At 39.3% G+C, this 24,815-nt stretch overlaps 1 protein-coding gene across 3 annotated transcripts in view; it reads left to right on the top strand.

The window, feature by feature from the left end:
• LOC120500562 (amyloid beta precursor protein) overlaps positions 1–24,815 on the top strand; it is a 186,696-nt gene that overhangs the window by 155,560 nt on the left and 6,321 nt on the right. For 2 of the 3 annotated variants that reach the window (XM_039705625.1, XM_039705627.1), the window contains 4 exons: positions 61–282; positions 7,839–7,892; positions 19,043–19,143; positions 22,285–22,431. In XM_039705625.1, the coding sequence (XP_039561559.1) occupies positions 61–282; positions 7,839–7,892; positions 19,043–19,143; positions 22,285–22,431 (524 nt within the window). Of the gene's footprint in view, positions 1–60; positions 283–427; positions 491–7,838; positions 7,893–19,042; positions 19,144–22,284; positions 22,432–24,815 lie in introns of all 3 variants that reach the window. The other variant, XM_039705626.1, reaches the window with a different exon arrangement.

The following is a 24,815-nucleotide window of genomic DNA, read 5'->3' as shown; positions in this document are numbered from 1 at the left end:
AATAGGTCCTTGGATATGCTGGCTCTTTCAGATAGTTTCTGCATTGAAATTTCCTTGCAGATGAATTACTGCAGAAAGAACAAAACTACTCTGATGATGTTTTGGCCAATATGATCAGCGAACCCAGAATCAGCTATGGAAATGATGCTCTTATGCCTTCATTGACGGAAACGAAGACTACAGTTGAGCTTCTTCCAGTGGATGGAGACTTCAACCTAGATGACCTTCAGCCGTGGCATCCCTTTGGAGTTGATTCTGTTCCAGCCAATACTGAAAATGAAGGTAAGTACAATAGGGACAGAAACCACAGAACTTTCTGAGCTGAGCTTTGTGGTTTCTGTTTCCATTATTCCCTGAAAATTAATATGATTGACGGAAACGAAGACTACAGTTGAGCTTCTTCCAGTGGATGGAGACTTCAACCTAGATGACCTTCAGCCGTGGCATCCCTTTGGAGTTGATTCTGTTCCAGCCAATACTGAAAATGAAGGTAAGTACAATAGGGGCAGAAACCACAGAACTTTCTGAGCTTTGTGGTTTCTGTTTACATTATTCCCTGAAAATTAATATTTTTCTTATAAGTAAGTGTAAGTGGGATAGAGGTTCTGAAACGTGCATTTGGAACTGGTCTGCTGTGTCAGTTGTGTCTCTTTGATGGAATAGAAAGTCCTGACTAAAATATGTAATTTAGACACGCAATAAATTTCAGAGTTGAGCTTACTTGCCTTCAGAAACAAACCATAATAAAGTCTAGGAGATTATGAGTAATAGTCTTATAAGATACATGACAATGACTGAAGGGAGATAGATAAGTTGTTAGATTTGTGCCATGATGAAATGAGTGTTTTATTTAAGGTAGAGCTTTTTATTTGCTGGCATGAAAATTATTACAGTTCCAGCATGATCCTAGCAGACAGATAATGTTATTTCACTCCCTACACTGGTTGTCTGGAATGTACTGCAGAAATGTTCCTACATGCACGTCAGTACAACTTGGCTAGTGAAAATGTTTTCCCTGAGGAGTATTATATGTTGTTCATGGACTGCTTCAATGAAGCGACTGCATGCTACTTGAATAGTCCATGTAGAATCTGGAATTGGTAGTTCACCTAAACATTGGAGCCAATAAATCAGAAACCTGAGGGACTTCAGTCATGTCATTCAAGTTCCTTCTCTAGCCTTTGCTTCCCCTTCTTCCACTGCACTGTTACTAGTGCTAAGTTAATCATATCAGTAAAAGTTTGATACTGCCAAGCCACAGTACATACAGAGCCTGGAACTGCAGAAGTCTTCTCAGGCAAATCTGTGATTTGTAGCTGAACTGCACAGACATTAACATTCTCCTCAAGCCTTTTGAAACCACTGGCTTAGGCTGTACCTGCTCTCAGAATGAGTTCTGAGATCATTCTTATGCACTGAGTTAGTCTCATTCCAGCACGGTATGTGAGTGACTGTGAGCAACTGGGAGTGTGGGACATGGATTTGCCAGGTCTGGTGTTGGTGCCAGGTGAAGTCAGTGGAATCAGAAATAGATTTGCAATCAAAGTTTGTCCCAAGGAGTCAGAGAAGCCTAGCATCAGGCAAAATAAAAGACCTGCACAAAGGTCAGTGAGGCAGATATTTAGCAGATCTGAGAGGAAGAGGAGAGGCTGGTCAGGAATAGGGCTAAAATCAGAGTACCAGTGAGTCAGCACTGCAAGTTAGGGGCCAAGTAAAAGAGCAGAGCCAGAGCAAACTCAACAGACCCGCTGGCAGAAAGAACCAGAAGGCAGGAGACTGTGACAAGGACTCCAGCTGTGTCTGAAGGGCACTTGCAGCCAGGTGGCATGCCAGGCAGAGAGAGCAGCTGGCTGGAGCATGACAGGCACTGGCAAGGGGTACAGATGGCTCACAGCCTGGCAGGCTCATTTTCCTGGGGAAGGAGCTGCAGCTTTCTCTAACCCTAGTGCGTGTGTCAAGGCTCTCTGCCAGGAGCAGGTCACAGTCTAGCTCATGTCTGTCCTGCAGGAATTTTCAACTGCAGTTCTTGCTCCAGTTTTTTTCCATAGCTGAGGCATCCAGGGCATCCAGTTTCTATATCTGTTGCCTGCTTTCATAAAACATGGTGGGGATTCATTGTTTTTGATGTCTTTCCTCCTAGCTTCCAAAATAAATTGATTTCAGTCACCAGGTTTAGAAGTTATTAGGTAGACAGGTACCCCCAGATATTCCCATAGTTTAATCACACAAGCATATTTTTCTTTCAGAAAGCTGTCTAAGCTCAGGATCTAATAATGAAAGGTACTTCAAAGTGACACTGAATTCCCACAGGCAACTATACTGAACATGGTTCTCCGTTTAAAATGTATGGCAGCAAATAAGAAATAAAACTCTCCTGCCTGGAATACCATTCTTAATTATTAGGCCTGTGTGTTTTAATGCAGTATGTGCTTTGTTGCAACACTTACTCTTTCATGACTCCAAGTTGTTGGGGTTTAGTTTTGGCTTTTTATACCAGGATTGTATTGTCTTTGTCATGAACTTATTGCAACAGTCAGTTCAGTTAGGCCAACCATTATAATTGTTCAAGTATGCACACTTAGAAGTGGAAATCATTTGGTGACTTACACCTCTTCAAGTTGTTCCTGTTTCCCCTTACAATTCTCTGTCCACTACCCAAACCACAACGTTCCTAATGTGATCATGCCAAAAATACCTTCTTTCTTTAGAGACCATTTCTCTACTTATGTCCATAGCATCAAAGAGGAATTTCACAGCTTTGTTTTTTTCCTTTGTGTTTGTCTTCCACCTTGTTGTTCCAGAACCCCAGGACTGGCTGTGCCATTTGTCTTCACTTCCCATGCCTGTTTTCTTCTTTGATAGTGGTGTTACTTCAGCCTTTGTCTACCTTGCTTCCAAAAATACGTTTCTGTCTTCTTATAAAATGGTTTGGAAGTAGCAAAAAGTTAATAACAATTGACATACTTTTCTCCTCCTTTTTTTCTCCCACTGATGAACCGATGAAGTTAAAATACCACAACCCTTCCCCGTAACATTTCTTGTTATTATTAGTTCCTATGCCTGTTTCCTTCCATGGCCATGACCCAATCTCAGGTTTCACCCAGAAATATTAATAATGTATTGGACTGGTATGTTGCCATGTAATTTTAAGGTTTTATAACTCCATTTGAAATTTTCCCAATGTAAACTGCATGTTTTTAAGAACAGGTTTTATGTTCTTTGTTCTTTTATGTTTTTTTATAGTTTATTTTCCTAGAATTGCTTTTACTGACTAAGTGAAAAATAGTCTAAAAATAAATAACCTTTGAAAGTCTAACATTACTCAGTATTTTCTGCAAGTATATTCTCACTTGTTTTCCCCCAAAGTAGTTTCCCTGGAAATGTCAACAGGAGTTAATCTGAAGCAGCATGTAATATACTGTATAGCTGTCCAGCATGCTGCAACACAAGTTAGGTTAACAAAGAAAACACTTTCTGAGAACTGTACAGAGTACCATGAAAAATGTCAGGAAACTGTAGTTCAGCAATGCAAAATGCATCTTCAGAGGGACCCCCAACAAACCCCCAACAGCCGTGAAGCTCTGACACTGCCAAGCCCTCTGGGCATTTTGCCAGTGACTAACTGGGGTTACCCTTAGTGTTTTAGCTTGCAGGTTACAGGGAGCCTTAATGTCTATATCTAGTATTTATCTAAAGTGAGATTCCTCTAAATGTACTGTGTTATCCTTATGAGTTGTTCAGTTACTCACCTCAACAACGATCTTTATAGGTGAGCATCACATCGCACTCCTCTCCTGCTGGTCTGTACCAGCTTTTGATGTACTTTTCTTTTGCTTTTGAAAAGAGAAGTAAACACATTCTCTGTTTCTCTTCTGAGATGTATTAGTATTAGGTAAAGGTGGGAATGTGTGGCCTCCATGAAGCCGGAGTAGTCAGTGTAAATAAACATGTACCACTTTAGTTTCATGAGTCTATTTGGACAATGCATTTTCAGTCTTATTTCTGTGCACATGGAAGTGTATTCAAGAGAAATACAATTCTGGAGCTTCAAAATGAATGCACTTTTTATAATAACATACAGTATATATTTAAGTTTTGATTATTGATAAATTCTGTAGTAGGTTTAAATTTTTCCCCTCTTCATTAGCTGTTGTGATGATGTGGTCCAGTCAGGTGTAGTGATTTGACTGTGGGCCAAACGCCAGTGAACTCACGAAAAACATCTACTCATCTTCCTCTGTGATAACTGAGCAGAGGAGGAAGAAAAAAATCAGTTAAAATAAAGCTCGTGAGGTTGAGATAAGCTTTAGGAAAAGAGACTTTAGGGCAAAATAGGCTTAAAACTTCAAAAGGTATAAAGAAAACTTTATTTAAAGTAGTAAACGAAGAACGGTAAGAACTAAAATAAACCTTTAGAACACCTTTCCTCCCCTCAGCCCCTCTTTCCTTCCCACTGGCAATGCAAAGAGATCAAACCTGGGATTCTCAGTCAGTTTATCACTTCAAAAAAGAATCTTTCTTCAGTTCACTCTGGGAAAGGAGTCTCCCCTGCTATGCCATGGAGTCCTTCCCACAGGAAACAGCTCCGTATGAACTCTTCCAACACAGTTCTGATTTTCACAGCTGACAGGCCACCCGGAAAAACCCTGTTTACATTGTGAAATCCCTCCTGTGTCTTGCAGTCTTCCCACAACTGCTTTTGTGGGCCATTTCAGCTTATAGAGTACAGTTTTTAAGGATTTTTTTTTCTAGTATAAGACCAAAGGGTCCTCTTTTTCTGTCTCTGAAAGCAGAAGTTCTCTCTGTCTCTGTATTCAAGTCAGATCACAGCTTTTCAAGATCTGCATTCTCCAGTTCTCATGGGCTGCAGGTGAGCGCTACATCCCCCCATATGCTTCATGAATTACAGGGAAACAGTTTGTTGTATTATAGTCCTCATCATTGCTTACAGAAGATTTGCAGCTCCTACGCTCGGAGCATCTCCTCCTCCCCTCCCCTGAATCGAGCAGCTATCGCTGTGTTGTTCTCCTCACACGTCCCCACTTTTCCTTTTCTTTGACTCAGGAGAAGATTGGTGTCCCTAAGTTCATCTGTTCTCACGTGGAGTTCTGCCAAGCTGAAAAATAGATCTTAACCAGCCTCCACAAATCGGGGAAAATGCTCCTTGTGCTTTTCTCCCTGTTGGTGATGTGGTCTCCCTGGCAGTGCACAAGCCACACTGGCTGTCAGCTCCACTCCACAGGATGCTGAAAAAAGAAAAGCTGCTGTCATTTTTATCTCTTTGTTTGCAGCATGGCAGGTTGTATGTAGACAGGCATGAAAAGTCTGTTTGGGCCAGACCAGTCCAGGGCCCGACTGGATCCCAGCAGCTGTGCCAGGGGCCCAGCAGCCCCCCATGGGCCACCTTTCCAAAAGCAGGAAAAAGAAGAGAACTTCCCCTCGGTTTTCGTTCTTAAATGTTATCCTAGAGACTTTTCCAGTTTCTCTAATTGGCTTAGCAGTGCGTCAGTTCTCAGAGCCAGCCAACTATTGGTTTCGCCAGGCACAGGCGAAGCTCTTAACAGCTTCCTACAGAGAATTACTTCAGTGGCTGACGTTTTTCCTCCTCACCAAAATCAATTTAATGTCAATAATCAATAAATGCAAAACCAGCATATGGGAGCAAGCAGTGAGAAAACCCACAGAAAAGATTTTTAGACTTAACTGCTGTTTGTTCATCTATCAGTACTGGGGCAGAGCAAGAAGGTTTGAAAATCCAGCTGAAATTCAAAGGGTGCTAGCTCAGGGCTCTCCAGAAACCAGCCTTTCTTTGTATCATGTTGCCTGGCACCACCATGTGCTTTGGAAGACTCTTGGCTCTTATCATTTGCCTCCAGTTTTTGCCCTGAAGCTGGTTTGTTTCCTTGACCAGGTCTTTTCACTTCTGTGTCAGTTATGAAATGTGTCAGTGGCCCAGCCTTTCCCCCCTGTAAAGGGCTTCTAAAATTATAGACTACAAGAATTATTCATTACTAATACTTTCAGCTAACCACAAATACTGCATTAATCTGAGATCAGGTCCATGCTACTGAACAACAGCAGCTTTTTTAATCCTTTTCCCCTTCCCCTACTCCCATTTCTGTTGCTATGCACAGGCTTCTCTCTCAGTTCTCCATAGCTGTTGCCACATGGGGTTACAGAGAGGAGTGATAAAAAAACCCCTCAGCCCTCTAGGGAGGATGCAGGGGCCAGGGTAACAGAGGAGGGGTCTGCAAGAGCAGTTTGGGTAATGTTTGCTCATGGTTTCTTCTGATGAGTCCTGGCCACTAAAAGTTACTGCTGACCCACCTGAGGGTTGGTGCTGACAGTATTGAAAAACCTAGCAGAAGGCATAAATAGGAAAATACTCAAAACTGTAGGTTTTAGTTAAGGATGGAAATTGTGTTTTGTATAGAGCTATGTAAGGAAACCAATTACATGCTGTGCTAGTGCCACTCTGAACTACTGTGAAGGAAAGTGCCTCTGCAGCACCAGACTTGCAAGCTCTGTGAAAGTCTGCTTTTGTGGAGACACAAGTGAGTCAGATCTGCTGATGTGCTTTTAGTTTCAGCTAGCCTAAAGCTGAGTTACTGGGTTTTATTCAGAGGCAGGAGCTCATGCAGTCATCCCATGTGTAAAGGACACAGGAGCCACTTAGGCTCTCACTTACAAGTGTGGTGGGTTGTTTGTCCAACCCATAGGAACACTAAGCCAGTGACACAGGCTTCCTGAGAAGATGGGCAGTTCCATTGCTCATATCAACAGTATCATCAGGCTTGTGTGATTTTCTGATGAGCAGTTCTTGATTGAAAACTGTGGGTCTGTCAGATTTCCTGTGTTACTGCATCTCACTTACTGCTGATGAAGGCTCATAGCTGAATCCAGAAATCCAAATGAATAAGAATATGTGTTAAAAATTCTGAATTCTAAGGAACAATGTAACACTTCACTTCTGAATTTAAGTTCTTTGACACTGTCAAGAATGAGTAGATAAGGAAGGCAACACAATTGGAACAAAAGAGGAACAACAGCAAAAAAAAATCTGAATCTTTTAATAAACATTTCCAGTATGTTTGAACTTACTGAGGCATTTGGCAGTGACTCAAATAGCTCTAAGTTTTGCAAATGCTGTTTTTCTGTTAGTGTCAGTGAGCTACTTCAGCTTAGGTTTCAGCTGATAAAACCTTAGTATGGTAAAAAAAGAGTTTTATAGAACTGTATATGACATACATTTAGATAGAAATTTGTGCTTCTTCTTTCTTTCCCTTCCAAAAACTTGAAGATAAACACGCTGTTCACAAATCAGAACATATAGGAATATTGATTGTATTTCCAAAATGCACTTTACTTTTTTTTAACATTATAGATGGTGCTATAAAGAATCCCTGTTGAAAGGAAAAAGGAGGGGTTCAGGAGGCTTTTAAGTCAATATTAATAAAGAGCAGCTGCAGGAACTCATTATTTTCATTCCAGCTGCCAGTTCTGATCAGACAATGGGGAAAAGTTTGAATGTAATGAATATGGTTTTGTTCTATTGAAATTATTTAGTCTTACTGGTTTCTGACTTGAAGCAGTAACAAGAACATGATGTAAAAATGATGCTGCCTCAGAGCTGAAGTTTTCCTTGTGAACTCTTACCCATCCCTTCCTTTTACTTTCAGGATTAACTGAAGGTGGATATTTCTAGTTGTTGCTTTGGTAACTGTTAATGCAGTATGTCTCTCCTGCACTGTCCCAAAAGAAGAGCCCTTGACTTTGTGATTTATGGGGATTTTGTTTATTTTTGTTTGCTTTTTTGTTTCTTTTCTGCACGTGCCTAGTTGAGCCCGTTGATGCCCGCCCAGCTGCAGACAGAGGACTCACCACACGACCAGGTATATGACTCGCATGGCTTTTACCTAACCTGTATTTTTTTCTGGCATGCATATGGTCTGCCGCTGCTGAAATGATTTACCTTTGCTTTGTTGTACCCCCCTCACAAAATTTAATGCTATTCCATGAATGATGGAAGCACCATTCGCTCACAAATAATCCCCATATAAGCACTGTCCGTACTGAGGGTGTTTGGGATGTGTGCTTGCAGCAGGAGTGGGTTCCAGACCCAGAACTGGTTTGTATCAAAGGTCTCATCCTTTCCAGAAATAACACTTCGGCAGGTGCAGGAGATGGTAAACTTGGTACCCTGTAGTACAGACAGTACTTCTAATTTGGGAATGTATAATAGAAATGTCAAATCCTTTATGCAGCATGAACAGGGATAATGAAGAATTAATGCGTACAGTTTCAGAACTGCAGGGGGCATTGATATTTTTTGCTGTGGTACATCTTACCTCCAATTACCTAAAAATTGGTATTATCCCTCTGGATTCCCTGAGGTTGCCTGAGGACACAACTATTCATTTCATTCTAGGACAGAGAAGGGTGATTGTTTCTATTCTGTAGGTACCTCTGTCTTTGTATTGATTTCAGAACAGTAGGTTGAGTCAGGCTGCAAATGTTTGGAAAAGTTAAAATGGGACAATTCCAGTTTCCAAAAGGAAAAATGATTTTAGCTTTTCGTACTTTTTTTTTTGTTTTTTTTGGGGTTTTTTTGTTTGGTTTTTTGTTTGGTTGGTTGGTTTTGGGGTTATTTTTCCTCGGTTTTTTGTTCAGAATTATCTGAAACTGTTAAAGCCATTGAGAGGAAACAGCCTTTTATTTCAGAAGAGACTACTCTCCGACTCTGATGTAGTGAGAATATATTTTAGGGTCAGGATTATTTCAATGTTACATCATAATTGTGTTTTCTTCTGTGTTTTCTGTTGCTCATATGTTGCAACTGGGATATGTGTCAGAACTGGTGAAGTATTGTGCTTCTAGCACTGTTTTAGGAGTCTGACATCTTTACTTATGTTTAGAGTTTTAATTCAGTCTATGAAGAGAGCCTGGAAACTGGTGAAGAGCTACAATGCCAAAAATCTTGGGTTCAGGAAAAAATCCCTTCAGTGCTGCATTATCTACCTTCTTCCTCAGGAGCAGTAGAAATATCACAGATGAAACATGCATATGGTTTAATCCAAATGTTGTAATGCTAATTCAGTCTAGCAGTTTTCTTATAATATTAAAATCTATTATTAGTTGCAATTTTAATTTCAGTCCTCTTAAAAAATTTCCTGTTATGAGGCCCATATTTATTACTGCAGGTTATTCCTTCCTCCACACACATAGACACACGTCTCAGAAATCCTTAGTGTCCCTTCTCTAGAGAAAGGATTTTTTCTCACTGCCACTATCTTGTTTCAGGATGAAACTGCATGTTTTAGTCAACTGCATTAGAGCTCTTTGTTGGTTGCATTGATACAGGTATTATTAAAGGCTATAAGCCTATGACAATAAGTAATGAGTCATCTTGGTGAATATGTGTGATAGACTACTAAGAATAGGTAAAAAAAATTTCAGTATCTGACCACTGTGGCTTGAAGTTTGGCAGATGGCAGATGCTGTAACTTTCCTACTGTGAAAATCGCATGGGATATTTCCTCAGTGTTCTGCTAAAGTGCAGAAGTAGTGCTTAGCTTTCCTATGTCTTTAATCACCACTTACAGATTTAGAGAAAAATTTTCTTACTCATACAGATTCTGTCTATAAATGTCCATGTGGTTTTTCGTCATCATCCAAAAGCAAATTATGTGTGACAAAATTTCACTTTAACAGAGAAATTATTCCAATCTGAATATCTTAATGAACTAGGAATAGAGAAAAGCAAATAGATGCTTATTTCAACTGTGGAGTACAGAAGGGATTCTGATAGTTTAAAAGTGTGTGCTTTAAAACGGTAATTAGTAATTAGTAAAACAGATAATTACAAACCAAATTTCTATATTGGAGGTTGAAAAAGGAAAATAAATACCTTTTATGCACTAACTGTCCTTTTGGGATAGTCTGTGTTTACAGTTTAGGGCTATTATTGAAGAAAAAAAATCTAAAAATGTAGTAGAGTACTGTAGAATGAAAAAGTATTAATGAAAAGACCTTCAGATTAATGCATCCAGCTGCTTTTGACTTTATGTTTTAATTGCCCAGCTTCTTGTTGGTTTCCTGAAAGATTTGCCCTTTCTGTGGGCCTGACTTTCCAGTTGATGCTCCTACTTGCTTGGCTCAAGTGACCTGCTTCTTCAGGATGCAAATACTGGTATCATGTCAGTCTGTAACACTCTAAGCCTGAAGAAGAACAAATGAATGTTTTGTAGCTGTTTGAATTTCTTCAAGAAAATGAGCTCTGAAAGGACTAAGACAAACATGCAAATGTGTGCCCTTTTTTTCTCTTTCCCATTTCATTTACTTCTTGCTCACACAACATTCTTGTAATGATCAGTATGTTTTTCTTACAGGCAGATCAAAATCATGCAGATCATCTTTGTCACTTTCTTACAAGCAAGATAGTCTGATCACAGTACAAAACACAGTCACAGACTCACAGAATACTGGGTTGAAAGGGGACCTCAACAATCATCTGGTCCAACAAGTATTTAGATGGTAGAGGTACTTGTGATACCTAGGATCTTTCTCCTTCACCACATCATTCTCTTTCAAAAAATGAAGTCTGTGAGTCAAGCCAGAGCAATTAAGGAATTGTCCATTTCATAGAATATAAAAGCTTATGAGTAAGGACCAAGTTGAAAGCATTTGTTGAAGTTTATGCCGGTTGTCTAAACCCCCACCTCTCTTGTGCTCCACCTTGACTGTCCATAGTTAAAGCTTGAATTGGAGTCTGATCTACATCAGTCCTAGGAAAATAATATTGTCAGGATGAATCCCATTTTCTAGTATGGATAAAACATCTGTGTAATTCACATGGGCATTAGAAAAGGACTCTAGTGCCTTAACTTACTGTCCTTCCCCTTCCTAATTCACAAATGAGCAAACAAACATAAAAATTATGACTAAAACCATTTCTTAGCATCTTCTTCCTAAAAAGGATGTAAATGAAATGGTAAAAGGTCAGAGGGAAGAAAAATATCTAAATGTACTAGATTCATCCATGTAGTACATACTAGAGGTACATCAGTGTGCCATGTTTTAATACAGCACAAAATTATAACAGATTTATGACATATTTCTTCCTATTTATAAATCACTTTATACAAGATGTTAGATGTTAGAAGGCTCCAGTCCAGCCTGAGAGCTTCCATATGAAGAACTTCAGATAGAAGAAGTACCTCTTTTCTTGATAACCTCACTGTAACAACTTATTCAGTAGTGTTTACTTCTCTCCTGTATTCCAGCAGTCAATTTTCATGATGAGCACTTGATTTCTTGCAATTGAATTTTGGGTACCATTTATTAATAATTGTTTCTTGTGTGTGTGTGTGTGCATGTACATATAGAGACATATATACATAAAAATACATATAAAAACGTCTCTAGATGCTCATGAGCAAGCTTGTTTTACTTATATTAATTCAGCAGCTCTGATTTGTAGAAATTGAGTGAATATTAGAAAATGTGCCATCAGAAGGGACATTGCTTAGTATTAGTATATTTTCTGTAATTCAGGGTGATAACTAATGCTCTGTTCAGGGCAGATCATATTTTCATCTGTTACACAGTTGCAATTGTAATTATACACTCACAGCTGTAAAGACATGACTTACAGGATGCCTGTAATTCACAATGCAAGGATTTTATGCTATTAAGTGTGTTATTTTCTTCCATGTAGTATAATTTGGACTTAGTGGTTTTTTGCGTTATTCCAGCTCTCTGTCAATTGATCATTTTTGCAAACATTTAACTGTTTTGGGGAAACATTGCACATAAAGCTGCTTCTGTGTCTTTGGCTCTTCTGCTAATAAATCCTGACATGTCTGTCTTTATTATATTACATGATAACTGAGGGTTTTTTTCCTCATGCAGAGGCTCTGTAAGCCTAATGGCTGTTCTGCAGAATCATTGGCACCTGTGCTGTGGTCTGTATGAGGTGAGGGCAGAGAGCAGCTTAGTTATTTATGGTTTTCTTGTCAGAAACTGCCAACATATTTTTTCCTGTCTTTGTGATGTTAGTTTAGTACAGTTGCTTTAAACAAACTGTCTGCAGCTACCAAATGAAAATCATTAATAATTTTTTCCATTAGATTGTTTTGGTTTGTTTTATGAAATTGTTGCTAACTGTGAATGCGATTATAGTTACATAGACACAGCATCTGGATTGACATACCAGAAAGATTATCAAACCAGATTTTACTTGTTTTGATTATTCATTTCTACATACATGTACTCTGAGAAATAAGTATTTTATCCTTCATTCCAATGACATTCTTTTGTAAAAAAGATAATGCTTTTATTGCACTTATTTTCTGATTTTTTTCAATTTGAGAGCCCCATAATCATCCATGAAGTAAAAATGAACCAGCAGTTCACTTACATCTTAGGAGAGACCAGAAAGTTTTAGCTCCATGCAATCTTAAAAGTGCATATCCCTCAAAGATGTTTAAGTTAATGTTACAAAAAAGAGTACATAGTCTTCATTTTCATCTTTATGAGTTTACAACATACATTCTTCTTTCATTTCAAAATTTAAATGACCTGCACACAGTCCCTGAGTCATGTGGAAGTCATAGTTGAACTTCTGATTAGAGCAGGCAGCTCTCTACTCCAGGGGTTTGTTCGAAGACTGCATTCCTTCCCTTCCACCCTTTTTATGTTTGATGATGATTAACCCAGATAAAGCTGTTTGCCACATGTGTAACAGGCTTTAATTCAACAACTCTTTTCTTGTTCTGGCCATGACTGAAGCACAGTTCATGGACATGGAGCTGAATGTTTTCCTGAATACAGTCAGTACCGCAGTCACTCAAACTGCTACTTTGATTTTCTCTGTGTAGAAACCACCCAGGTCCAGTTGTTTCAACAGTGCTTGACTTGGAGATTTAGTTTTTAACTCCAGATGCAACCTCAGGCACAGCTAACACTCTTCAATCTGTGCAAAACAATACCACAAAACCTTTCTAGCTGTTTATGTAACCAGTACACAAAGTAATTGCAAGCAGTATGGTGGATAATGTGCTTCTAATTATATCCTTGGTGGGATTCACTGTAACCTCGTTTTTTAGTCTTCTGAAAGCATAAATATATATTTACACAAACACAGAAGCTCCTCAGTGTTAGTATACTGAGTGTTCCCCAAAGCAGCTACTTGTCATATGGGTAGTTTTTCACTCCATATGATTTTTTTTCCCACTAGGGCAAGGAAAAATTGGGGTTTCATACTCTCTATTTTTTGATGTTTGGAAATGTATGTGTGCACACATGCATGTGTACCTGTGTAAATATAGAAGCAGTTAATATTGCTAATTAAAATCAATGTCAATAAAAAGCCCATCATAGCTCATTTTGTTTAATTTCACCAGAAGCTTTTAAAAAAGCCTATGGTTTTTACAACAAAATAGTTTTGTCAGTTTTTCTAAGGAGCTGTGAGTTAATACATTTTTCAGCTGAATTGAAGCATTCTTAAATTGAAGTGATTAGGATTGCAGCTCCCTAAATGTGGTATGTAATTCAAAGAAAACTGATAGCATTTATAATTTTTTGTGAATTTGCAATGAGGCTGTTGCTCTCACTTTTCATCTTGTATACTGGCTTTTGTGTTTGGGTTGTATATTTTGGAATTGGTAATGGAAAAAACATCATTTTGTCCAAGGTCAGGATTAAAGTTCTTGTCAGAGAGAGAATTGTTCTTTGTGTGCTTGTCATCAGTGCAAGGGTAAAGAGGTATTAGGAATCCCTTGACTGTTTGCAGCTCACCTCTGATCAGAGTTTTAGAAAGACCCTGAAGTTTTTCCTACTTCAGTTACTACCCTTGAAAAGTATATCTTTGATTTTAGCATGCAAGTCTAAATGTGTGGTCACTAGGACAGTAAAGTGAATGAACTGGTAATAAAGAGAATCTCTTCAACAAAAAGTCTCAATTCTATAACATTGTGGAAAAGTGTGTGTAACCCCATTTTTATCTCATACCAGGTATTTAATTGATTCCAGTGCAATGTCATACTGCTTACTATATAATCAGTTATTTGCAGAAGACGAGCAGTTTACCCTAGTTGAAGTCTTTTTCCTCACTTGTAAGGGAGGTAGAAGGAAGGAGGTAGAAGGAAGGAGGTAGAAGGAAAGAAAAATTTGCTATCAGGTTTGTTACTGTAAAAGCTAAAAAAATTAAGATTTCTCTGTTTCTGACCTTTTTCTGGTGCAAGTTGCCAAAAACAAGTTTTAGTAAGTCTTAACATCATTAACTTCCTAGTATCAGATGCTATCTTTAGTTCAAATTCCAAGGCATTTTTGTGGGACCTTGGTCACTTGGCCCAAACAAAAAAAAATTCTGCCTGATCCCAAGGCAAAAACCCATTGTTTAACCTGCTATATGCAGGTTAAAAAGCACGGCTCCCGTGCTACTGTTTGTTGCTCTAGGGGAAGCTGGAGCCTGCATTTTTTCAGCAGCTGAGACTACTGGTGAACTTAGCACCCTCTGGTGCCCATTGACGTGACCTGCTCTGCCCCTGTAATGTTCACTGTAAGTCCTGCCTGTGGCGTTTGAATGTTGAACAGAAGCTGACAAAAACCCACAAACTCAGCTGTTGCAGCTTTGCTGCACTAAAAGTGGTCAAAAGCAGAAATGCTCATGTCCATTTTCCTACCTCTAACAGTACAAACAGAATATGTAGAGATTTCACCTCTCCTTATACCCCAGCACATCCATTGTGCATTTGGCAGCTAGCATTTGATAGGTTCGAGGACTGAAAACTGTATTTTCACCTTTGTATCTAGTAACCCTGAAGGAACCTTCCTTCTTTGCATTTCCGTTTGTATTTTGAACATCCTCGTGATTCGTGCCAGTGAATTCCACAGTCCAATTTTGCATAGTACTGAATTATACATATATATATATATATGCACACACTTTCTTGTATTTCTTTTCAATCTGCTGTATCATAGCCATGTTAGTGTCCTGTATTTCTTAGGAGAAATAATGAGTGAGCATTTCCCCTTGACTTTCCCCTTATCATTCACAGTCAAACACTCTCTTGTGTTTCACCTCATTTGCCTCTTCCAGTCTGAAGACTCACGATTTCAGTCCTTTGTGTACAAAAGCCTTTCCACACCTGTGATCATCTGTGTCTCCCTGCATTATATCTTTTGTAGTTCTTCTGCCTTTGTGTGAGGTGAGGTGACCAGAACAAATAGCCAGATTTAAGTTGAGGATGCATCATATATACAGTGGTGTAACAATGTTTTCTATTTTCTCTCTTTTTTCATAATTGTTCTACCTTTCTCTTTGCCTTTTTGACTGCTACTGAGCCAAGTGCCCATGGAGTTACTCACTGTGACTGCAAGGTCTCTGTCCCAGGTGGCACAGAGCTAAATTAGAGTCTTTATATGTGTACTTAGGGCTGTGTAGCCCCACAAGCACCACTTTGCATTATATCAACACTAAATAGAATTTCCCTTTTATTGTGCTCTTGGAATTTGTAAGATCCTTCTGCAGTTCTTTGCAACTGGTTTTACTTTGACTATCCTCTTTTTTTCTTGAATATTTTGTCATGTCACTATTCAGTCTCCTATCCAGATCACATTGCAAACAGCACAGCACAGATCCTTATGGAACTCACTAGTAATATTCCTCCATTGTGAAAAACAGATGTGTATTTGCACTTAATTTCCTTTCTCTTAGTCAGTTATGGAAAGTAATGTAGGAATTTCCCTTCTAATCCTTGGCTCTTAGCTTCTGCCAGAGCTTTGATCAGGGACCTTCCCAAAAGCTTTTTGGAATCACTGTTTCCCATGTGATTCCTAACTCTTCCAGTGACCTCTAAGAGTTTGGGAGGTAGCACTTCCCTCAACAAAACACAAGCAGATTGTTCACTAATTTATCTTATGTGTGTGTGGATATGTTCTAATGAATACTTACAGCTCCAGCGGATTTGCCAGCTGTAGCAGTGAAGTTCCTCAGGCCTTTGCCTTGGTGGAATGTCCATGTGGTGATTTTGCCAGGGTATCTGCAAGGGCAGTGAGTGTGGCCATGGACAATGGTGAGCAGCTGGGAGCAGCCACCTCTTCAGCTGCTGCAGCCAAGGACAGTAAAATGTCCTGGGAAAGCCCTTTCCCCCCAGCTACTGCACTGGTACTTCACTACTGCAATTTTCTCCCTTCTGTTTTAATCCTAAAACAAAAAAGGCTGGAGGGGTTGACAGGTTGAGCCTCCTTGCTTCCTTGTTCTCCTTCATTGCGATCCACTCTTATCACAGAGGAGCAAAGAGAACTAACCCTGAATAAAATGGAACAAAACTGGATGTTTGAATAATCCCCAAAATGCAGTTAAAACCAGAAGAGGATAGACGTTGATAAAAAAAAAAAAAGACATATTTTATTTAATAGTAAGAGAAGCAAAGAGAAAGAAAGGGAAAAGAAAAAAGAGAAATAAATAGAAATGGGGGGGGTGTGGGGGCAGAGAGGACAGGGAGAATGACAGAGACAGATTAAGTAGGAGTATATCACCCCTCTGTGGGTCCCAATGACATCTCCTTGTTTCCGTCCATCTGGTCTTCTTGCTGGTGAGGGTTCCCTGCTAAAAAGTATAGAATCCAATGGATTAGTATATTTTCGGGCAGGTGGGAACACACAGGTACCTCCCTGAGGGGGGCAGTTTGACACTTGTAAGCCTGTGGATCTGTTGCATCATGCAGTATCATGTGCAGTGCTCTGGTACAGGGTCTGGGGACCCCTTTGGGGACACCCAGTGACACCCCTCATCTGTGCCCCATGTGAATTCCCATAGATGTGGCTTTCCAGGGGTGAGAGGCCCTACAGCTGGGCCAGTCTGCCCAGTGGAGGATGGGTGTTCACTGCCTCTGACCAGAGGCTTTTTCGCCATACACAGGAAACCTCTCCTCATCCTCCCTTTGATGTAGGGGTCTGTACAAGCCAGGCAGATAAGCCTGGGGCTATAGCCTCCACCCCTCAAGATGCTGGGCTTAATCCTCCTGTGAAAGTATTTTTCCCAAACCAGACCTGAGAACACTGTCACTTTATCAAAGCAATTTACAGCCCAGGGCCTCAGTCAGGAGTGCAGTAATCTTCAGTTTTGGTTACATGGTTTTGCTAAAATGGGCAGTAGTCCTTTGTAAAAATATTTAAGCCATAAACCATAACATTTCAGTCTCCAACATACTTTTCCTCATTTCCCATTGATGTGGGTGTAGGGGGTACTGGGAGATCATGCACAAAAGAGAGTAAATTGTGCTCTTAATTTGGAAAACTAACCACAGCTACTTCAAGGATAGAAAGTTAAACCTGTTTTCAGGTACCACGTGGGCTTTATTTCCTGCAGCTCCACCTCCTCCTGCATTTCTTTGACAGAATATCATTGTTTGTTTTCAGACTGCAATTCCTTGGGTACTTTACAGTTCTTGCATTTAAAAATGGTCTCCCATAAATGTCATAATGTATTTGTGTCAGTACTGTTATGTAGCATCAAAAATCAGAACTTAATAAATTTTTGTGTGATTCCCTAAAAAAAAAAAAGTAAGGTAAAAGTTATGGGCAAAAAAATAACCATAAATTCTTTGTAGCATGAGGATCATTCTTGTTCTCTCCTTTGCATGTTTTCCTATGAAAATAAAGATCAACACCTTAGAGTGGGTTTTCTGTACAGTCCAGAGAAGGAAGATCTATTCTTGCTGGTTCATAATTCAAAAATAAACCACCATTTAATGAAAAAAGAAATTGCACATTTGAAGGCAATTAAAAAAAAATTATTGGATTGAGTGCTATTTTAAGGCTGTGGAGTTCATTGGCACATGGAATTCTTAAGGAATTATTATTGATAGTCCAGTGAGACAGTGAAGCACAGGAGCAGTCAGTAGTGTTGAGAATTTTAAAAGAGCTTCTTCCTCTTAATCAAAACTTAAGTTCAGCGCAAGATTCTAAGACTCAAGCCTTGGAGAGAGGAATTGGAAGTGAGAAAATGGTGAAATAAATACAAACAAGGAAGATGAACTGGTTTGTTCTTACTATATTCAGTAGAGGGAGGAAATTACATCTCATAAACACCATTCTTCTGCAGTGTTTTACCTCCAAGAAATACAAATGTTGGGTACATTAGGACTGAGAAGGAAAGCAGTCAGCTCCATGAATATCCATACAGTCTCTCTAAGCCAGGGGCAGCTCTTCAGGATTCATAGACATATACAGGATTCACCACTCATTGTCCCAAGGCTATTTTCCAGGAGGACATTTTGACCTTCTTTCCAGCTAGATGAGTGCAGCATCTCCCCTTCACACCCATAAGAGAACAGGACTGTAAACTATGTATGATTATAAATGTTGCAAGCTGTAGTCACTTGCTTTTCTGTATGTTTCTAACAGAGAGACAGTTATCATCTTTCAGAGAGAAGATAAGAAGAATCATTAATTTTGAGCAGTATGAAATCTAAAAACTCTGTAAACTCCACAAACAATTTAGTAACTTGTGCATGTTTCTGGAAAAGGTACAGATTTGCAGGAAGCAAGAAAATAAGATATCTGGAGTTTTCTTACTCACACCATGAGTATTTTGTTTTTTCCTCACAGCAGATTGAGCTGAGGGGAAGAGGAAGATTTTGGCCTAAACAACAAATTTGCTTGATATTGCTAAAGAGGCTGTCAGAGCAGATCTGTTTACAGCCTGTGGGCTAATTCAGGAGGGCTCTGTTGGTCCCTTGCAGCTTTGTTCATGCAGTGTTTCATGCTGGAAGCCTTCAATGCCTGTACTAATATAGCTGCTGAGGACTAAGGATCGTTTAACAAAGGAGAAACTTTACTAGCTCATTCTGTGTCACCTCAGTGGGACTGAACCACCAGATGTACCTCACTTTCCTCCCAGTTCCTTTTCACATTGCATCACACTTTCTCCGTGTGAATGGCACTGTTGCCTTCTGCTCTCCAGCAATGGGGTTAAGCAGAATCTTCCTGAATCTGAATCCTGAATTCAATGAATTGTCTTTGTGGTACAATGCAGGTTCTGGGTTGACCAATGTTAAGACAGAAGAGATATCGGAGGTGAAGATGGATGCGGAGTTCCGGCATGACTCAGGATATGAAGTTCATCATCAAAAGCTGGTGAGTGATCAGATAGTGCTTTCCCTGCATGCACTTTGAGATGCTGATTCCATCCTGAACTAGGGAGTCACTTATGGCCATGTTTTGCTTGAGTGATGTGGATGCCGAAAGTGCCAACAAAATGTTTGCATGTGAAAAGATTATGATTTTTCTGGTTCTCTCTTCGATGAGAGTAAACCTGCAACAATGTCAGCAGAGAGGAAGGAAATTCATTGAGCCTCAAATGAGAGGAAATTCCAACAGTTCCTGTCCTTGCACTACCATGTCACTGGATGTGCTTATATGGAGAACATTTGTCCCACAGTCCATCTGTCTCATAGTCTCTCTATTAGACAAGGGGTACAGAGGATGGAAAATGCTGAGTTTATAAAAAAGAAAAAGAATTTGAGATGCATAGCACAGTGCAGCAAGAAATAGAATGACACTGTTTCAGGAATATAGTCCTTTCCCCTCAAAAGAGATGGTAGTGGTGTATGCATGAAACATAGCCTTTCACAAGAATGGCAGCTTGGGATAAAAGGAGATTCCCCACTGGCCTTAATTTTAGTCTGTGTTTGGCTGTATCTGTGTGTTTTGTTCCTTAAGGTATATGAAATTATTATTAACAGGGGAAAGGCAGGTAGGAGCAAAATGTTGTTTCCCATTTGAACTGTGCTTTTTGTGAGCATAAAAATGACAACCAAAAGCACTGTAGGTAAGAAAAGTATCTTCTAAAAGCTTTTTTTTGGTTGCTTAATAAGCAATGAAGAACCCAGACAGCAATGTTGACTATAAACGTGTTCTGTTTCTTCTTTGTAAGGGTATATTATGTGGTGAGATTTCAGTTCCATAGCTTTCAGTATCCTGATATTAAACTTGAAAGCTTTTTTTCCTTAATATATTTTTAAAGCTAAATAGTGCTGAAAATCAAAATTAACAAGGGACTCAAATTTGCATTTGAACTAGACAATCACTCTGTGAAAGGATATTCTGCCATCTCTTTGATGCCAAGAACTGAGAATTACCAATTTGATGAGTTAATCCAAAATGCATTAGCACTAATTTGGGAAAGTCTGACGTGCTTAGCTCAGATGGGTTAAACATGCCAATGGAGCAAACCTGTGCAGGGTGTAGAAGAGAAGGAATTTGCAGGAACATGTGCTAGACACAGTAGTTTCTGGTTGTCATAGTTTTCAGCAGCAGCCTTTAGTGTGGAAGTGGTTTTTTACCATCTCAAGGAATTAGGTGCTGGGAACTCCCCATACCATGGTGGATGATGGGGAGGGCATTGCATGTGCCTGCACATGGTAATCTGTGTCATGCTTAAAATGGGACCTTTCTAGCTTTTCACAGTGCCTTTTGCCATACTTTTTACTGATAGGTGCAACCACTGTTTAAAAATTAGTGAGCTGTCTTCTAGGTTATCTTTCCAATTGAGACTGAGCAGGGATTCTGGTGTTGCTGGGCAAGTACTGGACTGATGCTTACAAGGCCTTGCTTCCCTGCCACACACCATGTCCTGTCCAATGCCCCTGTACATTTAGCATTAATTCAAAAGCAGGGAGCAGAAAACACTTTGATCTTTGCATCCATTCTGTGCCATGTCCCTGCCACACACCATGTCCTGTCCAATGCCCCTCTACATTTATCATTAATTCAAAGCAGGAGCAGAAAACACTTTGATCTGTTCATCCATTCTATGCCATAGTAGAATTTCCTGGAACAGTCTCCTAAGGATATTGCTTTGAATTCAGCTGCACATTGTATTTTACATGCAGATCTCTGAATTGGGTAGAATTTCAGGCCTAGGCAGGTTAAATTCATGGAAGAAATTACTACTTTGCACTGGTTTATGCCAACACTATCCATTGTTTGTGCTTTCTAGTAAATTTTTAACTTTGTCATAACACATTTCTTGCTTGTGACTAGGAACAATATAAATATTTATACTGCATGCTTTAATACCTCTCTGACAAAGGTTGTGTTTATTAAAGAGTGCAAATGTTACACAGCTCAGTATAATTCTCAGCTGGTTTTTTGTTTCCCTCTACATTTTTGTTAAATACTTGTCGAAGTATTTATTCTTTCAGCATGAGATAGTCATACAATTCTATGAATGTAATTTATTCTCTAATTATTTTTGCCCATTTTGGCTTAAAATAACAAAAACAATAGCAATAATAATAATAATAATAATAATAATAATAATAGCCCCTGCTATTGGTGTGCAGACAAAAGAATGGTAATGTATGCTCAGATGTGAAATAATCCTATGTATTATTTGAATATGGAACAAGGCAACGAAGGAAATCACCTATTTTTCATACCTGCTCCTGCTTATAAAAGCTAGATTTATTATATGCACAGTAAAGCATCTTGCTGTCCTCTGTTTCACCTTATCAGTGCATAAAATTCAAGTGGATTTGCTCTGGTTTTCACACAGATATTACCTCCTGGGTCTCACAGAAGTACATCATGCAAATACAGATTATTCTCTTTACCTTGCAAAGTCTTGAAGCAATCCTTTGTGGTCACTTAAGTCAGTGATAGCTTTCGTTGACTCATCTCCTTTGGTGTGAGAATTTTCTCCCACCTGGTTGTGTGCAGGTTTCACTGTAGCTCACAGGTCCTTCACTACTCGTTTATCAAAAAAATGCATCATAGTCCAAACGGGCCACACAGATGTAAATGTGTGACCACACTCATGATTAGCATTCTGAAAATAAAGAAATGTATGTGCTCCTGGGTTACTCCACTCAAGCCTATCACTCATGCAATTAGCTTGACTCGCTTACTCAAGGAAAAAAGGGAGTGGGTTACTCCACTCAAGCCTATCACTCATGCAATTAGCTTGACTCGCTTACTCAAGGAAAAAGGAAATCCCTTTCCTATCTAGGACCTGTGTGAAGCTGAAGATGGAGCTGAGTCCCCCTTTAGCACAGCACTGCTACACCACAGGCCGTACATGTGTCCCAGATTGCTCCTCTCCAGCTTTCAGAGCTTTGTGGCACAGCAATCCAGGTTGGAGTAATTACCAAGGCATGCAGTGCCATTTAATTACTGATGCTTCAATGGCCTTCATATTGCTGTGGCAGCTTGGCAGGTTAGTGAAATGTTCAGTGAGCTTTTTATTACCCCTCTTCCTTTATATTTCTTTTGTAGGTGTTCTTTGCTGAAGATGTGGGCTCAAATAAAGGTGCTGTCATTGGACTAATGGTGGGAGGTGTTGTCATAGCAACAGTGATTGTCATTACTTTGGTGATGCTGAAGAAGAAGCAGTACACATCTATTCATCATGGGGTTGTGGAGGTAAGAAAAGACTTCCAAGCACAACTGGTGTCTCCTGTGCAACACAGTCAACACACTGCTGTATAAATGTTAATTTATGTAGGAAGAAACTGTGATTTTAGCTATGTTGGCATTGTTACATTCAGCAGTGTGGAATCAATTTGCTTTATTTAGTAAAGGCAAACACAATGTAAACCATGTTAAAGTGGGTGTAAAACCACAAAACTTTCTTCTGCAACTATTCCAGACCAATCACTTAATAGTGGGAAAGTTCATTTTATAAGAAATTTGACAGTAGCCAATGAGAAGATACTGTGCAAGAGGAAAAATCTGGTTTTACTGTTGGGAAATCATACACCAATTTTTTTATTTAGCTTTAATGTTTGAGACTGGCCCTCTCATAGCTTGTGCTGTGCACTGCAAGGATTTTCCCTAGACAAGTATTTTATTGTTCTCTGTTCTCTAAATAAGATTTTTTGTTGCCACAAACATCTTCGGATTTATGGCTAATCTGAAACTCATTGTTTTGAGAAACAAATAATATGTAAGACTCTTACATAGGATTTTCAAGATGAAAATCTTCTCCTCTTCTCAGTTTGCTGAAGAGATTTGTGGTCGATTTACAGTAATTTAAAATATTTTATCTATTTCATGGCTTTAAGATAAGATCTCTGTAAGCAGAAAGACTTCATTATGAGAACTGGAAGAGGTTCATGTAACTCTTTTTCTTCGTACTTAGTTTGCTGTGTGAGTGTCTGGTTTGCAGATAGTACTTGTATTAGTAAGCCCTTGAGACACTTGTTTATTTTTGCCTTTTAGAATTGGTATTTTACATTTTTGATTGAAACTGAAGTCTTGAAAAAGTCCATAGTTTATGTTGGTTTAATCTTGAATCTCTTAAAATTAACCTTGCTTTGTTCTTGCTGGAGACACACATGCTACATGATGCATTTATTCCACTGTCTGGGATTACAAAGGGTCTTAAGAATTATTTGTGTAAGCCTTTGTCTTAAGCCTATGCTTGTGCATCCTTGTGTCCACGCTGTGGTTTGAAACTTCCCAAAGAGACGTGGTCAGAATATTACCAAAAGTGTGGGGTGATTTGCATAGATAGCAACCTGTGCAGAATTTTGGACCAAGAGGCAGAAAATAGCAAACAGGAATCTCAGCTTTAGCTTTTGATGTGATAGCTTTCAGCCCATTTTGTAGAAAATTGAAGCAGATTTTAGTATTAATCCACCAAGCTGGTGGATATCTGCTACCAACAGTTGTGCCACCAGAGACTCTTTTGGGTGAATTTAGTAATAATGGAAAAAAACAGGAACCTTGTTAGGCCAAACCCCAGATCAGATATTGAATGTAGACATGGCATTATTGCAGCATGTCTTGGTTTGAAAGACAGGTGTCTGCTAAGGAAGGCAGGAGCCTCCCTCAGAAAGGAAAATGTAAACCTACCCCCTCTGAATTACTATAATTTTGAAATTAAGGGGCTCTCAGGGTAAGATATGAGGACAGGAATAACAGTTCTTTACTAGTGTGTATAAATTTAAATAAATAAAACAACAACAAACTACAACTTAATAGGAAAATTAAAAGGCAGTAGTACAAAACCACTGTCAGAGTCAGAATACAGCCTGACACCTTGTCAGCCAGTGTGTTGGTAGCAGTCAGATGTAATGGTGTTGGTGCAGTCCTCCTGGAGTGACAGATGTAATTCTGTTGAAGCAGGGATCCCGTAGAAGGGTGTCATTTTCCTCTGAAGGTCCAGTGGTGGTATGAAGGGGTCTGGTCTTCCTCTGGGAGTTCAGTGGAAAAAGGCTGACTGTGGTGTTCAAAATCTCAGATTATATCCAGGTAGGAATGGTTGGCTCCTCCCCCTGGGTGGAACATCTCCCAGTGGGGTGATGTAATTTTATCAGGCATGCAGTGACACTCAATGGCCCATTAACAGAAGATATTTCCTGGAGAGAGGATCGGTTGTGGAAGAGATAAAGAACATTGTATCACCTGGTTTTATCAGATGGTAATAGAATACATACTTTTGGTTAAATTTTTCATTGCAGTCTAAGCCACAGTACAACCTTAAAATTCCAGATAGGTTGCACCTGATAGAATGAGGTGGCAAAGGTGATTGTGGACTTCTACAAGCTTTCTTTGGTAACAGTGAATTTGGAACTGTTGGCCTAGAAATAACATGCACAAGCTGAATAAGTAATTCATGTCAGAATGACAGCATCACTTGATAAATATTATGTGATTTTTATCTGTAAAAAATTTTACAGATAGAACCATAAAGCTCTAGCATGCAGATGTACCAAGAATATTAGTGGATTTATAGTATCCCACTGTAGATTGTGTCGCCTTGTGGATCTGCTGGCACTGGCAGCCAGGATTCCTCCTTCTGC

This window comes from Passer montanus, unplaced genomic scaffold (genome assembly GCF_014805655.1).
Source record: "Passer montanus isolate IOZ18808 unplaced genomic scaffold, ASM1480565v1 scaffold180, whole genome shotgun sequence".
Classification (NCBI taxonomy): domain Eukaryota; kingdom Metazoa; phylum Chordata; class Aves; order Passeriformes; family Passeridae; genus Passer; species Passer montanus.
The sequence above is the reverse complement of the archived record's forward strand: the minus strand, read 5'-3'. Positions and strand labels throughout refer to the sequence as shown.